The sequence below is a fragment of the Vidua macroura genome, chromosome 23, assembly GCF_024509145.1.
Source record: "Vidua macroura isolate BioBank_ID:100142 chromosome 23, ASM2450914v1, whole genome shotgun sequence".
In the NCBI taxonomy this organism is placed as follows: domain Eukaryota; kingdom Metazoa; phylum Chordata; class Aves; order Passeriformes; family Viduidae; genus Vidua; species Vidua macroura.
This window is the reverse complement of record NC_071593.1, coordinates 7,411,894-7,427,210: the sequence shown is the minus strand read 5'-3', so window position 1 is coordinate 7,427,210 and position 15,317 is coordinate 7,411,894. Positions and strand designations below refer to the sequence as shown.

Here is a 15,317-nt window from a genome sequence, read left to right as displayed (position 1 = left end):
CCCCCCGGTCGCCCCGGGCTGGCGGCAGCCGGCGCTGGCCCCGCCGTCCGTCGCTCACCCCCCTCGCCGCCGCCGGCGCGGCGCTTCCCAGCGCCTCCGCTGTTTAAATGGGCCAAGTTAGAGAAGCGGCGGCGGCGGCGGCGGAGGGAAATCTTGTTTGGTCGGAGTCTCCGAACTGTGCGGTGACTTCTGAGCACCGATCAATACGTGTCTGTCCCGGCTCGGGGGCCCAGCCCAGCCCGGCGCGGCGCTCGGGGGCTGCGGGCGGCGGCGTGGGGAGCGCAGAGCTGGCGGGGATGGCACTGTAGATGTCCGTGTGTCTGTGCGTGTGTAGATGTGCTTGTATTTATAGATATATACGTACACAGAGGGTATAAGGAGCGGAACACCGCGTTTCTTAAAATTTCCTGCAGGAGTGGGGATTAAAACCCGACTGGCGGGGATCAGAAAGGCTTCGGTGGGAGCGGGGCGAGTCTGCAGCGCGCAGGTGAAGGTGGGCGGCCCCGGGGAAAGTTCGCCGCCGCCCGGGTGTCTGGAGCCCCGCGGGCAGAGCCGGCACCGGCCGGGGCTCCGTCCTCCGGCGGGCGCCGGCGGGGCGGGGAGGGGTCGCGGAGCGGCGGCGGGGGCGCAGCGTTTAATTTTAATTATTGCATATAAATAAATAAACCAGGTGTCAGTTTAAAGGAAGCAGGGGGGCAGGGTGAAAGGGGGCTGGCTGGGCGGCGGGGAACCCTCCAGCCTGGCGAGAAGGTGGGTTGATCTAGGGGAATCAATAAGCTTTTTTTTTTTTTTTTCTTTTTTTTTTTTTTTTTTTTTTTTTTTTTTCCCTTAAACCAAAATAATGTCTACGGCAGCAGAGACCTCTCCGAGATGTCAGGTATTAGTCTGGAGGGGCAGATCTGCGAGCCACACAGCAGCTCCCGGGTCTACGGTACATTAGGCTCTCCGTGGGAGAGGGATCCCAGACAGCTCTGCTGGGGAGCCAGCCCAGGAGATTTGTTAGCGGGCTGCTCCGGGGGATACCAGCCACCTCCGGCACCCGAGCGCCAAAGGTGCTTGTGCTGCTGCTGCTGCTGCTGCTGGCGCATTTCATCCAAACTCCAGCCAGAGCGAGGGCAAGTTGAACCGGAGACATTGGAGCCACTGTGCTTTGGAGAGACGAGGGCGCACGGGGAGCGCGGCGGCACCATGCCTGCTATCAAGAAGGAGCGACTTGACAGGGAAGAGATGGCCCTGGCAGCTTTTAACCAGCCCATGGAAACCTTACCTGACTACCTCGCGCCTCTGGCCGCCGCTGCCATTCCGGTGGTCACCCCGCACCCGCCGGCTTACGACCAGATCTTTGCCCACCGCGCGTACCTGGGCTTCCACGAGCCCCACCACCCCCACCCGCACCACCCCCACCACCTCCCCGAGGACCTGATGCTGGAGAGGTTTTCCTCCATCCCGGATTTCCAGCCCTTCTTTGACAACGGAGAGCCTTGCATCGAGGTGGAGTGCGGGGAGAACAAGGCGCTGCTCTACATCAATAAGTTGTGCCAAGGGAGCAAAGGACCCTCTATCCGGTACCGGGGAGAGTGGCTCACCCCCAACGAGTTCCAGTTCGTCAGCGGCAGAGAGACGGCCAAGGACTGGAAGCGCAGCATCAGGCACAAAGGTAAAGGCAGCGCTCGCCGTGTGCGGGGTCCCCGCGCCGCCCCGCTCCTCCTCACATGCTCCCTCTCGCCCCCGTGCTCGGGCAGCGGCACCCGCGGGGCGCCCAGCGCCGGGGAGCGTTCGCGGGGAGAGCCGAGCCCCCATCCCCTGCGGCCGAGCCCCTTCCCCCGCGCACCCCCGGCCCCTCTCTGCCGGATCCCCGCGCCCCGCTACCGCCGAACTTTCCCGAGCGGTTTGGTTGCCTTTGGTGGGGGGGGCGGGAGGGTTTTTGGGAATGGGGGGGGGGAAGATTTGGGGGGCTCCTCTCCGCCGGAGAGAAGTTTCATGTGGCGCGGGCGGAGATCTGAACAGCGGGCGGCTGGCGGGGCGCGGGCCCCGGGGCTCGGGGTGGTCGCTCGCCCGCCCGCCCGCCCGCCGCCCCTGCGAGCCGCCGGCGGTGGCGGTGGCGGAGCCGGCGCCGCGGGGAGCGGCAGCGCGGCCGGCCAGGCACCGGCGGGGCGGCGGGCGGGGCGGAGGGGGTGTTCCCCTCGCAGCTGGGTGGTGCGGGACCTCCGCGGCGCCGGCGGCTGCTGACGGGCGCCTGCCCTGCCTCCCTCCCCTCCCCGCCCGAGCCGGCGCCGCAGTCGCGGCTCCGCGGCGGAGCTGCTGCTGCGGGCGGCAGGTGGAGAGCGGGGCCGGGGGGGGGAAGCGGCGGGGGCGGGCGGGCAGAGCCCGGGCGGCACGTAATGAGCCGAGAGCTGGAGGTGGCAGCCCGGGGGGCTGAGGAGCGATTAGGAGGTGACTGACACCTCGCCTCGGTTATTGATCTCCAGAGAGCCGGGGCAGCGCTTCGGGGCCGCGCTAATTGTCGCCGCCTCGCGCGTCGCGCCCGTTTCTTTTATGGCTGGGCTCCTGCTGCCGTCGGGAAGGCTCAGTTGCTCCGGGGTGAGTCAGGAGGAGCGGACGGGAGGAGCAGCGGGAGGTGCCCGGGGCCGTGCCCGCTGCGGGGGCTGCGGGAGCGCCTCCGGCCGCGGCGGCACCGAGCCCGGCGGGGCTGCGGGGGCTGTGCCCGGCTCCCGTGCCCGGCTCCCCTCCGCGGGGACCTGCGGGGGAGAAACTTGGCTGCAGGGGCAGGCGGGGATGGGTGCTGGTAGGCAGGCAAGGGGAGGGCTGTTTGCATGGGAGCAGACGCGTGCCTCCCCCTCCCCCCTTCCCTAAATACTTTCCTTTTATAAACGTGCTGATTCTTTTTCTTCTTCTTCTGCTTTTTCTTCTCTTCTGCATATAGGGAAAAGTTTGAAGACTCTTATGTCCAAAGGAATCTTACAGGTACATCCTCCAATCTGTGATTGCCCTGGGTGTCGAATTTCGTCTCCAGTGGTAAGATTATTGTTAAACTATGTGCTTTAGTTAAGACATCTTCCCTCTCCTCTGCCTCCTACCTTAAAAAAAAAAAAAAAAAAAAATCCTTTTGCTTCTGTGCTCGTGGAACCGTGATCTGTGAGGGTCATGGAGGCTGCCAGAGCCCTGCCTGCACTGCGAGGGTTCCAGCAGCGTTAGAGAGGAGCCTGGAAGCAGAGCAGACGGGAAGAGCAGTGTTTGACCCGGAGGAAGCAGCACTCGGTGGGAATTTTTGGTTTTCAGGGGGAGCTGTGTGTGCGCAGAGGCAAATCATGGAGGAGCCTCTTCCGTGTTCCCACCCCTTGGTTTCTGTGCATTGTTGCACAGGTGTGAACGTGGCTAAATAAAGCAGAAAGGAAATGTAATTGTGCCCACGAGTTAGAGTAGGCACGGTTTCTAACCATCAGCTAGGTGAAGTGCATGAGGAACAACTCAGAGGCTGACAACTTGAGCATCGTTCATGGCATAGATCAGTTATGGCTTTTATAGATCTTTCCTTCCCAGCTTTTGGGTTCCTTGTGCATTCTTGCTTTATCCTGAGACTTTCAAAATCTATCATCAGCATTTTCGTGGGAAAGATGTTGATGGTATAAATAAAAGGTGACTGAAATCGTAGTAAAGTAAGGCCTTAAAACAGTTCATTGTGTGTAAAAATAACCATCAAGTACAATAACATCTAACTGGGAAGGCAGAGCTGTTGGTTTGGGGAACTGAAGCTGCTCTTGGTCTGAAAGAACAACGACTTAAAACATTGCCAGTAGCACTGTGGAAACAAATACAGGTGGAAATTTATGTGATTTTATCCACTGGAAATCAACCGTTTTTGATTTTGTTGCTTATGCTTGAGTGGACAGTGTGTGTTCAGGTGCAGCGTCTCTGTGACTGGAAATGACAGAGCTGGGAGTTCCAGTCCTTCCTGCGTGGTGTCTCTGTGCGTGCATGGCTGTGTTACAGATTCCCACGGGAAGGGGCTGGAGCAATAACCAACAGTTCCAGAAACGGGTGGGGAGATGTGTCCTGCCTGTGTGGCAGCAGCCACCCCACAGCATTGCCTGGCATTTGACCCCAGGTGTGCTGAAACCTGGCTCTTCCCAGCTCCTGGAGCTGGTGGGACAGAGTGTGAGGTGCTGTAAGCAGCTCTCTCCAGCTGGGAGTTTTGTCTGTGTTGTCAGCTGTGTGGCTCAGAGCCAAAAACCTGCCGGTGGCAGGGATGTGCTGCTGTTGTGGGGATGCTGAGAAGTGCCTGGCCAGGTGATGCTGTCTGCTGGACGTTTTCTGGGCTAGCAGTAGCCAAAAGGTCACGATGCACTTTCCTAGCAGCAGCATTTTCAGGAGTTGTGCAGGGCTAGGTGCGTTTCCAGATGGGAAGACAGCTGTGCATGAAACCAGTGCCTGGTACAGCCTTTGAGAACTGGGTTTGGAAAGTACAGATAGAGGGGGAAAAAGAGGTTGGTGCAGTTTTGGGCAAGGAGAAATAAATCTTTCTGGACTTGCCTCCCACTGCTTCCCCAGCTGGGAAAGGTGTTTTGGATGTGAGAATTTGCACAGCAAGGCCAGAGCCCAGTGAGGGGTTCTGTCAGAGCTGTTTCTCAATGCTCCCTGCACTTTCTGTGCTGCACTTAGCACATGTCCCTGACCAAAGGACAGTTCCACATTTTGGACCTGAAGTCTTTTGGTAGCGCTTTGTGGTAGCTGCATCCACTGCACGTCCAGAGCAGTCACACAAGGAGGAGGATTAGGAATTGGGCATGGTTTATATTTCCCCATTTAGTGATTGCCCATTCGAGCACCAAGCTGAGCTGAGATCCAAGGGCTGATTCTCCTCAAAAGCAGAAATGCTTTATATTTTATAGTGCAGCTGATAGAGACTTGCAGTGCCTGGTCCTTGTGTGATCCGGTGGGGGTGTGGCGATGGGGAGCTGATCCTGTCTGCAGCTGGTTCCACTGCTCTGAAATCAGTCCTCGGACAGCGGGAACAGGCCGGGAAAATTCAAGCAGTGCCTCTGGCCAGGAGCAAGGCAGCCGCCTTTAGGGGTCTGCGCCTCTGTCCATCTGCTCCGCACAGGCAGCGCTCCAGGGCTGAGCCCGGCTGTCCGGGCGGAGCGGTGACCCGCAGTGTCCCGTGCCAGCCCCGAGCAGCCCGGCGGCAGCGCCGGCGGCTCCGAGCCCTGCCCGGGTCCCGCCCGCGCTCGGGGGGAGAGAGAGGAGGGGTCGGTCTGGAGAGGAAATTGCAGCGAGCCGCAGCCCCCGGGCTGGCAGCGCCCCCGGGCCGGGCTGAGCCCTCCCCGCTCCTCGCAGGGCTCCGAGCCCCGCTTCCCCCCGGTGCCCCCCGGCCGCCGCTGGCGCCGCGTCCCCCGCCCGTGACCCGGAGGGGCCGGGGCTCGGCGCCCGCCCCCCGCCGCCCGCGCTGCTCGTTTGCTGCAGCTGCAGACGGGGCCGGCGCCGGGCCCCGCTCCGCCACCGACCGCCGGTTTCCTGCGCGGCTCGGGGGGAGCGGCCCCGCCGGCGCCTCCTCCCCCGGGCCGCCCCCGCGCCGCCGGCCATCCCTCCATCCGTCCCTCTATTCATCCGTCCATCCATCCATCCATCCATCATCCATCCATCCATCCATCATCCATCCATCCATCCATCCATCATCCATCCATCCATCCCTGGGTCCATCCCTCCATCCATCCATCCATCCATCCATCCATCCATCCATCATCCATCCCTCCCTCCCTCCATCCCTCCATCCCTCCCTCCATCCCTCCCTCCATCCATCCATCCATCCATCCCTCCATCCATCCATCCATCCATCCATCCATCCATCCCTCCCTCCATCCATCCATCCCTCCATCATCCATCCATCCATCCATCCATCCATCCATCCATCCATCCATCCATCCATCATCCATCCATCCATCCATCCATCCATCCATCCATCCATCCATTTCTCCATCCATCCCTCCATCCCTCCCTCCCTCCCTCCATCCCTCCCTGCACGCTGGGATGCAGGAAGGGCTGAGAGCCTTTCCCAGGGCCGAGGTGCAGGCACAGCCGTGGGGAAGCAGGGTCTGCCCCTGGCCTTTGTTCCTTCAGAGGTTTTTGCCATCTGGACGGCAGAATGGCACAGGTCCCTTCAGTCTGGGGAGGCACGGGGTGCCAAACCTTCCCAGAGTGAGCTGCCAGATGTGAACAGGGCTCTCCCCCCACATTTGTACTTGTCAGTTTGGGGCAGGCACAGTTCATCTTGGAGCCCTGGATGGATTGCAGTCTGCTCTGGTGAAACCCATTCCCTGCAGGGTTCCCTCTGCTCCAAACCCTGCCCTGCATTCTCTCCATCTCCGCTGCCAGCCCGCAGCCAGGGCTGGAAGGGGCAGTGGGCTCCTACAGCCAGGGGGAGGGGAGAACAGCTCTGAAATCCTTACTGATGAACCAAAATACCTCCGATTTGTCAAGTCCAGCATCACACGTCCAGGACAGCAGTGGAAGGACATGCCTAAATACTGGATTGTTCCCCTTATCAGACAGAGCGTGGCTCTTGCTGTGTTTTCCATTCTCGTAGTGCTGCCTCTGAAAGGGAGTTAGGGCTGGAGGCTGGCTGCTCCTCATCCTCGTTTCCCACGGTTTCTTGGACAGGGTGTCTGTTTCAAAGTGGCCCTTATGGGGTTCAGGGTTTGGGGCACAGGTAGAGAAGGAACGACCCATTTCCCCAAAGCCGTTGTGACACGGCCACATTCACACAAACCAAAAAGAGCAGTAGGTGATGTTTGGGTTCTGCCCCATGTCCATCCCATGCAGAGACACGGGGTGGGTGTGCATGGCTGGGGCACTGACAGTGGCAATTGCTGGGGCCGTGTTTTGCTCTTGGTTTGATTTTTATGTGATTCCTTTTATTTGCTGCTTTTTGCTTTTCGTCATCGTGGTTGTTGTTTTCCTTTGCTGCCCTGGGGTTCAGGCGTCAGTCCAAGACTTTGTCAGGGATGGAAAGAGGAACTATCTGCTGCTAACTTCAAAAATGCCAGTAATGAGCAAAATCTGTTGTTTGGCCCTAAGGTTTCTGAGCCTTCTCCTGGTCCCTGTTTTGGGTGGAAGGCAGCTCTGTGCAACCCCAAAGAGTGGCTTTGTGTCACTCGTGGTGCTGGGCTCCTTTCTGCCCTTCCCCGGTGTTCCCCTCCTGGCTGCTCCACAGTTTCCTTGGAGAGCCAGGAGCAGAGCAGCACCTGGGCAAGGAAAGGAGATCCCTGGGCTACTGAGCGTGGTGGGATCCAAATTCAGAGGCTTTCACCAAAAGGGGAATCTCCCACACCGGGCACGAGTCTTCCAGGAGAACTTTCCTATGGTAAGAGGACTTTGCCTGCTGGAGAATTTCCTTGGCTGCCTGCAGAAGCAGGATTAATTCCGAAATTTCACTGTTAACTGAACAGATTAGATTTAGGTTCCTTTCTGGGCTGCCGTGGGCTTAGGGATGGGAGCTGGAGAGCGTTTGGGTTTGTGTGCAGGGGACTGTTTTCATGACTTTGCCTTTGTGTCCCTCTGAGCTGCCTCATGAATGTGGAAAAAGCCCCTCTGTAAAGCAGACTTATAAACCTCCAAATCCCCCCAAGGTCTTTGGCACAGTCTGTTGGTTTTTATTTGTGGTTTCATGCTGATTTGGCTTGTTGCTTTTAATCCAGCACATTTTAGTTCAGGTTAGTGTTTGTTGGAGGTTTTGGAGCTAGACGAGCTTTTTTTGTTTGTTTGCAGGGTTTTTTTTTTGTTGTGTTTTGTTTTTTTAAAGGACTTGGCCCGGGTGGATTTTAACCTGTGTTGCACTGCAGACTTGCAAGTTCAAGTTGAATTCTTAACAGAAGTTGGTTGAAACTCGGTCAGATTTCAGCTTTATGGAGGAACTGGGGATAAGGTGAATCCTGCTCTGAAGTGGGGTGAGGGACTCCCAGAGCCCAGCCAGTGCTGGGCAGGGGTGCTGAGTTTGGGTCCAGCTCACAGGGCTCCTGTGAGAGGGCAGTGGGAACCTCTGTGCTGCTGCTGTCACAGAAAGGTCCCTAAAATCCACTGCTTTGGGGCCAGAGAGCGCTTCCCAAAGGGGATTTCCAGGGGCAAACAGCTGGAAGTGGGAATCAGCGTGGCTGGGAGAGGAGCTCTGAAGTGCTCTGTGTGGTGGAAGTTGCTGCTGATGGTCCCAGCTCTGCTCCTGGGCAGGGCACGCTGCAGCTGCCACTGTCAGGGGCTGCACCAGGAGAAGGAGCAGTTATTGCTCTGTACAGAGGCAAAACAAACCCAGATCAATGGCACTGAGAGTGCCAGCACAATGCTGAAGGATTTAATTTTGTGGATTATTAAATAGCCTCTGGAAAGGAAAATATTAATTGGATTGCAGGCTTGTGAGTGAACAGCAGAGAAGTAGAAGCAGCTGTGGCTTAGGAAAGTAATTTTATCTTACAGGAGGTTTTGAGGAGCTCCAGGGGGGTGAGGTGTGCCCTGGTGCAGGAGCTGGGGTGAAGATTTCTGCTCTTCCAGGGAGCAGTGAGGAGAGAATGGGGGCGAAAGGTCTGGTGTGATGGAAGGGCAGAGGAGGAGCCGTGTGTGAGGTCAGTGCTTGTGGAAACCAGGCCAGGGAAGAGAGGGCAAGGAAATCCCTGCTGAGCTTGGTGTGGGAGGGTTCTGTGTGGAGAGAGCAGATCTTCTCCTGGGATGCTCTAAGGCTGCACAGGGGATTCCTCACCCCACAACCAGCACAGGGTTGATTCCCTGAAGTGTCCTGGGCTCTGCTGCAGGAAAAGGCAATTTCAGAGCCCTCAGTGTGACCCAGGAAATTGGCAGCTGCAGCCAGCACTGCTGCCTGGTGCTGGAATTCTCCTCCTCTGAGGAAAAGAAAGTGAAGCCTGGGCAGAAAGACAGACAAATAAATGCAGAGAAGCAGGGGAAGCAGCATCATCTCGTTAGCGCCGTGTCAAGGGCAGTGTAAAGGTGACACAAGAGAAGTAATTTTGCTGTCAAAATTATTTAGAGATGTCATTAAACTGCTTAGGGCTGTCTCTGGTGCTTCAGGGCACAGACACCTGGTTTTAATTTGCACTGCTCTGTGTCCAGACTCGCTGGCCTGGCTCAAAGGGAGCGGTGCTGGTGGCAAAAGGCTTCAGTGAGCTGGGAGCTGGAAGGCAAAGGGTGGCCAGGAGCAGGATGAACTCCCTCATAAACTTTGTTAATTTAAAACTATCACCCAGCTCAGCTCTGCAGGGATGATGAACTTTCCAGAGTGCTCGTTCTGGTTCAGTTATGGGACAGGGAGAGCAGAGAGCAGTTTCCTGCTGGAGGTGTCCAGGGCCAGGTGGGACAGGGCTTGGAGCAGCCTGGGATGGGGGAAGGTGTCCCTGCCATGGCAGGGGGTGCAATTTAAGGTTCCTTCCAAGCCAGACCAGTCTGGGGTTTCATGATTGGCCCTGGACTTTGGAATAGAAATCCCCTCTGTTTTTATTTAATTACTGCTTTGCTTAAAAAAATCACTTTGTTTGCTCTCTGTTTTTTTCTTTTTTTTTACCTAATTTGTGAGTTTTGTTTACCTTTTGTGAGGTTTGTTAGTTTGTTTGCTTTTCCTTCCCTCCTCCCCCCTCGTGCATTGTCCTGCCCTGTTTCTCCTGTGCCCAGTCTGTTTCCTTTATCTGGAAAATGTTTTGCTCCTCAGGAGTCCTGTTTGGCATTTCCCTCCCTTCTCCCCTCTATGGGAAAGCATCATCTTCACCTCCCCAGCTGAAGAATTCACTGCTCTCCCCATTTCAGGGCTGCTTTTCCCTGTTAGGACACGCTCAGCTCCCTCCCCTGCAGAGCTCATTGCAGCCCCTCTGTCCCAAACTTGTGTTTTCCAGCTGAGGGCAGGGAAATCCCCTCTGAGGGGCTCACGAGTGCTGCAGGATCAGGTGCAGTCTGTAAATAAACCAGAGCAGCTCTGCTGTGGCAGTGGAGGTGTCTCTGTCCACCTCCCTGCTCTGCCAGGGCACTGCATTTCCTTCCTGTTGTTTTTGGCTCTTGTTTTAGCCAAACCAGTGAGGACAGGGAGGAAATCACACATTCCCCTGGGTCAGAAATACAGTCTGGTCAGGGGTTTTCTTGTAACAGTGTCTGAGGATGAGGAGGGATGAATGGAGGGAATTCCCAAGCACTGAAAGGTTCTTGCTCATTTATTTTGCCTCTAGCCCATGGGAAAATTGTAGCTTTTACTTTATTTTGCACATGGATGCAAAGCCACAGGATCTGGGAAGGCCACCAAGCCCAAATTTGCCCTGTTTTTGGATTAGCTGCACAGAAACACTGCTGCCCATCAAATCTCTCATTTTCAGATGTCAGGAAAGCTTCAATCCCTGTGCAGAGCAGGTTCTTTAATCTTCTACATCTCCAGCTGGGAGGAAACTCACAGGAGCCCCCAGCAAGCAGCCCCGTCCGTGGAGGCAGTGTCACCTTGGGGTGACACCCACAGGCACCAGCCAGGGCTGAGAATGGGGATTCCAGAGAACTGGGATGCAGGAAACCTCGAGAGCTTCTGGTGATGGAAGAGCCACGGGGCAGAAAATACAGCAAAACGTGAAAGATTTCTGGTGACAGAACTGCAGTAAAGTTGTGTTTGCTTGGAGCTGGTGCCCAGCTCTGTGCTGGGATTGATTTCAGCAGCAGCTCTGGGATTTTAAAGGACTTCAGGACCTCTAAATCAGCACAGCTCCTCGGTAGGAAACTTGGCAGCTCCCTCTGAAGAGCCAGAGTTCCCTGCCTGGAGTGTCCTGGCCTGGGGTTCGTGTTTCTCAGAGCTGTGGGGTGGATCCCACCCCAGATCCTGCTGCTCCCTGCCCAGCTCTGCCCATCAAATCCCAGGAGCTCCCCCGTAACCCCAGCCCTGCCTTTTATCCCGAGATGGATGTGATAGGTGCCACTGGCTGTGGGAGCTGCTTTTTGCTGGGTTGCCAGGGCAACCAGAGATGGCCCCTGAAGACAGGAAAGGGCAAACATTCCTTTCTGCTACAGTCTGGAGCATCAGTGATTGAATGAGATTAGATGGAATTAGATAATCCTGAAATTCTCAGTGATTTGATGCCAGACCTTTATTAAATAAGTAAAAGTACCAGCCCTTATAATAAAAATGAATTCTTTTAGATCAATAACTTTCCCCACTGCTCGTCACAGCTGTGATTCTTGAGATCTCTTTTTCTGTGGCATGGGGTGAAACACACAAACCTGCCTTTTTTTTTTTTTTTAATTTCATTTTTTTTTCTTCTCCCAGAAGGGACAATAATATCAATTCCTCTTTTATTTCCCCCTTGTGATTCACCCACTTAACCCTGAAGTACCCTTGCAGAGGAAGGCACTGCAGGGTCCTTCAGGGGTGATTCAGTGCACTGGAATTTACAGCTCTGGGGTTACTTAAACACTGCACACCATTGCTCTTAGCTATTAGAATGTTTCAGAGTTGAAGAGAGAAAATGAAAATGCATGAAAATGTGCCAGGAATGGCTGGGCAGTTTTTTGTTCCTTGTGTGTCCCTGCTCTTGGGACCTCATCCACGCCTGGCCTGTTGCTGCTGGCTGCAGAGGGACTGATGACATCGTGTTCACCTCTCCAGTGCATGTGGGTTAAAATGTGGGTCAGAGCCTGAGTGCAGGGTGCCCTTTGATCCCAGTCAGGCAGGATTTCCATCACTCTAACCCCCGACTTCCTTTTCATCCTCAGACTGGCAGGGCTCGCATCAGAATCCGCTGCGCCCCACAGGACACCCAGCAGAGCATGGGAAATTTGGGGGGTTCTGGCCCTCAGTCCTGGTTTCTATCAGGCTGTGTTGGCCCTTCCAGAGCAGAGGGTTGATTTATTCAGAGGGATTTATTTTTTTTTGTGGTGCAGCTCCAGACACCCCTGCTGAGGGTGTTGCAGGCACAGTGGACAGTTCACGGTCTCACAGCAGAGCCTGGCTGCTCCTCTGCAGAATGCTTTTAATTCTGAATTAAAATCCAATTCATTTTCTAATTCCTGCATTAGCAGTGTGATTTCTTAAAACATCTCTGGCTTGAAATTCATGAGCTGCTCATGCAGGTCTGGATCTGGACTCGTTTGTATCAGTAGTGTGGATCTGGGTTTTTTTTTTTGTTGTTGTTTTTGAAGTCTCACCTTGCTGTGATGGATTTCTCAGGCATAAGTTCAGTTAAGAGTAATTCCATGAGGCTGGGGGCCATTTCTGTCCCCTGGTGTGTGCAGAGGGCAGAAATCATCCTTGCTTTGGGAGGATTTAGTTCTGCCTTTGATGTGTCTGTTGTTGTCTTTAAATCACTGTAGGACCTGCAAAAAGCATGTTTAAAGGATATTTGAAATGATGTGCTCCAAGTTGCTGTGCTTTTCCTTCAGCTGAAAAACTTCTGTCCTGAGAGTCATTCTGGAGGTGTGGTGGGACTCCTCCAACCCCCTGCACTGCTTTTCATGGCACGCTCTGGAAGCAGGAGAGAAAACTCATTTTTCCCCCCAGATCATAAGGAAATACTGACATGGAGCAAAGTGAGAGAGAGGGAGGGACAGAGGAGGCTGAGAAATGGGTGTTCAAGGCAAATTGATCTGCACTGGGAAAAACCCCACCCTCACCAGCAGAACAGGACAAGGTGCTCATTTTTAGGGTCCTGGAATGGTTTGGGTTGGAAGGGACCTCAAAGCTCTTAAATCTCATTCCAGCCCCTGGGCAGGGACACCTTCCCCAGCCCAGGCTGTTTGGGGGATTCAGGCAGGCAGAATTCTCCCTTGCAGGGCTCTGATTCCACATTCAGGAAGTTGTGTGGTGTCAGAGCAAATACCTCGCAGAAATCCAAGCACATTATGTTGGCACTATTGTCTCAGCAGAAAAAGATATATTGGTTTAACATATTTTCCATTAACAAGCTTTAATTTGCATAAATTATATCACCCTCTGTTAATTTATTATTACTTGTTCGGTTTCCTCTATTTCATTATTTCTCCTGGGGGTTATAAAATTACTTGGATTATTCTGCTTAAGCTTTTTAAAATACAGTCACAGTGCTGTGTTTTCCCATTTACCTTGTATTTCCTCATTGTTCTGAGGCTCATTAAAAATCTGAGTGAAGTGTCTCAAGAACTTCCCTGAATGAGAATCCTGGATGTCTTTGAGAGGAACTTACCCAAGTTTGCTGATTTAAACCCGTATCATTTTGGAAGTTTCCATTTGGACACCTCCTAATTCACCGCTGGAATGAAAAATATTTCGTGTCCATGCTGTGTCAGGGCTGGCTTTTGCTCCCAGTGCAGAAACAAAACCAGGTTTGTGTGGGAAGAGTGGGGGACAGGGAGCCTCAGCAGCTCAGGTGGCCCAGCCTTGTGTCCCTCTCTGGGAGCTGCTGTGCTGTGACTGCAGGTGAGGCAGGAGGGAGGAAAACCACGTGTTGGCTCTGAGCAGCAGACAGCAGGTGAGAGGCAGCAGCTCCGGAGCTCCCAGTGCACATTCCTGGCTCCAGAGAGCATTCCCGGCGTGGGAAGGGCAGCAGGGCTGCCAGCCCAGGGCTCTGCCTGGCACTCAGCTCCAGACCCTCCTCTGGGGCAGGCACAGCTCCCCTGGTGCCCTTCCCTTGTCCCTGTGCCAGCTGCCCTCCTGGGCTGGGTAAATAACACCCAGGGATCAGCCAGCAGTGAAGGGGCTGAATTTCCCTCTGCCCAAATCCCACCTTGGCTGCCTCGGTGAAAGAATCCGCGGTTGTTATTCCTTTAACTCGTGTTTTTACAATACTGCTCTTGTCTTTTGTTTACCTTCCCGACTTCAAATGCGATTTCAGAGGGGATTTTTCTGGAGTTCCAGCTGGCACCCAGTGTCCAAACAAAGCCAGTTGTGTGCCTGGTGTTGCTTTGCTCTTGCTGTGTTTGGGAAGGGCTCACCTGCCTCAGCAGCGTGCACAGGGAGATCCAGCTGAGCCTCTGGGAAGCTCTGCAGGGATTTGTCCATCTGATCCCTGTTTATTTTAATGGGGCATTTACTTCTCAGGAGCTGTCTGTCAGACCTGAGCTGCTGTCTCCAGAACTAAGGGGTGTAAGAGTTTGACCTTAGTTTGATTTAACCCCTATTTTGACCGTTTCTCCATCAGAATTTGGGTTTGAGTTGGGCTTTGCCCGTGCAGAGATTACCCTGTGGAGTTCAGGGGATGTTGTGCTGTGCTCTGACATTTGTGTTTTACTTTTGCTTTGAGCTGGAGTGAGGGAAATCCAGAGAAAGATTCCTGGAGCAGGATCTGTCCATGGCAGGAATTCCTGGAGCAGGATTTGTCCATGGTAGGGATGTCCTGAGCTGGGGACAGGAATTCCAGGAGCAGGATCTGTCCATGGCAGGAATTCCTGGAGCAAGATTTGTCCATGGCAGGAATTCCTGGAGCAGGATCTGTCCATGGCAGGAATTCCTGGAGCAGGATTTGTCCATGGCAGGGATGTCCTGAGCTGGGGACAGGAATTCCTGGAGCAGGATCTGTCCATGGCAGGAATTCCAGGAGCAGGATTTGTCCATGGCAGGAATTCCTGGAGCAGGATCTGTCCATGGCAGGAATTCCAGGAGCAGGATTTGTCCATGGCAGGAATTCCTGGAGCAGGATCTGTCCATGGCAGGAATTCCTGGAGCAGGATTTGTCCATGGCAGGGATGTCCTGAGCTGGGGACAGGAATTCCTGGAGCAGGATCTGTCCATGGCAGGAATTCCTGGAGCAGGATTCCTCCTTGGCCTTTCAAGCAGGTGTCACCCTGGGACTGGGTGTGTGCAGGGGACAGCCAAAGCTGTGAGCTGCAGGTGGTGACTCCTGCAGGAGGAAGATGTGATGGGACACACGCCCAGGGTGGGATTTCACTTTCCCTTTGCCAGTCTCCTCCAGTGCAGGTGCTCCTGGGGTGACCCAGAGCTGCTTAGCAGAGCACAAGAGGATCAGGAGGCCTCAGAGGAGTCTGTGTCTGCTGCAGCTGCAGGGGGGGAATTAGGATTGGCAATGACATTGGTAGAGCTTGTGTTTGGCTGGGGTTTTTGTGTTTTTTAAGAGGCCTGGAAGATCAGCAGGTAAATATTAAATTGGGGCTCGGTTTGCTGTGCAGGGAGGAGGGGGAGCAGTGCCACCCGTGGTCTCACAGCTCCCCTCCTCAGCAGGCTCAGCCAGGTGTGTTGTACCTGAATTTACCCAGGCAGAACTCCATCCAGGGGCTTCCCAAGCCCAGCTCAGCATCATTCCAGCAGGGAAGGAGCCCCAGCCTGGGGTGGTTGACTTGTGCAGGACAAACCCAGAGTGTTCACTCTGAAA

General features: G+C 54.9%; 1 protein-coding gene across 1 annotated transcript in view; it reads left to right on the top strand.

Annotated features, from left to right (window-relative positions):
• The first annotated feature begins 2,500 nt into the window (after positions 1-2,500).
• The window catches only part of SAMD11 (sterile alpha motif domain containing 11), a 75,258-nt gene continuing 62,441 nt past the window's right edge, over positions 2,501-15,317 (top strand). Inside the window, exons 1-2 of the mRNA XM_053997775.1 lie at positions 2,501-2,580; positions 2,924-3,015. Coding sequence (XP_053853750.1) covers positions 2,944-3,015 — 72 coding nt within the window. The 5' untranslated portion in view covers positions 2,501-2,580; positions 2,924-2,943. The remainder of the gene's footprint in view (positions 2,581-2,923; positions 3,016-15,317) is intronic.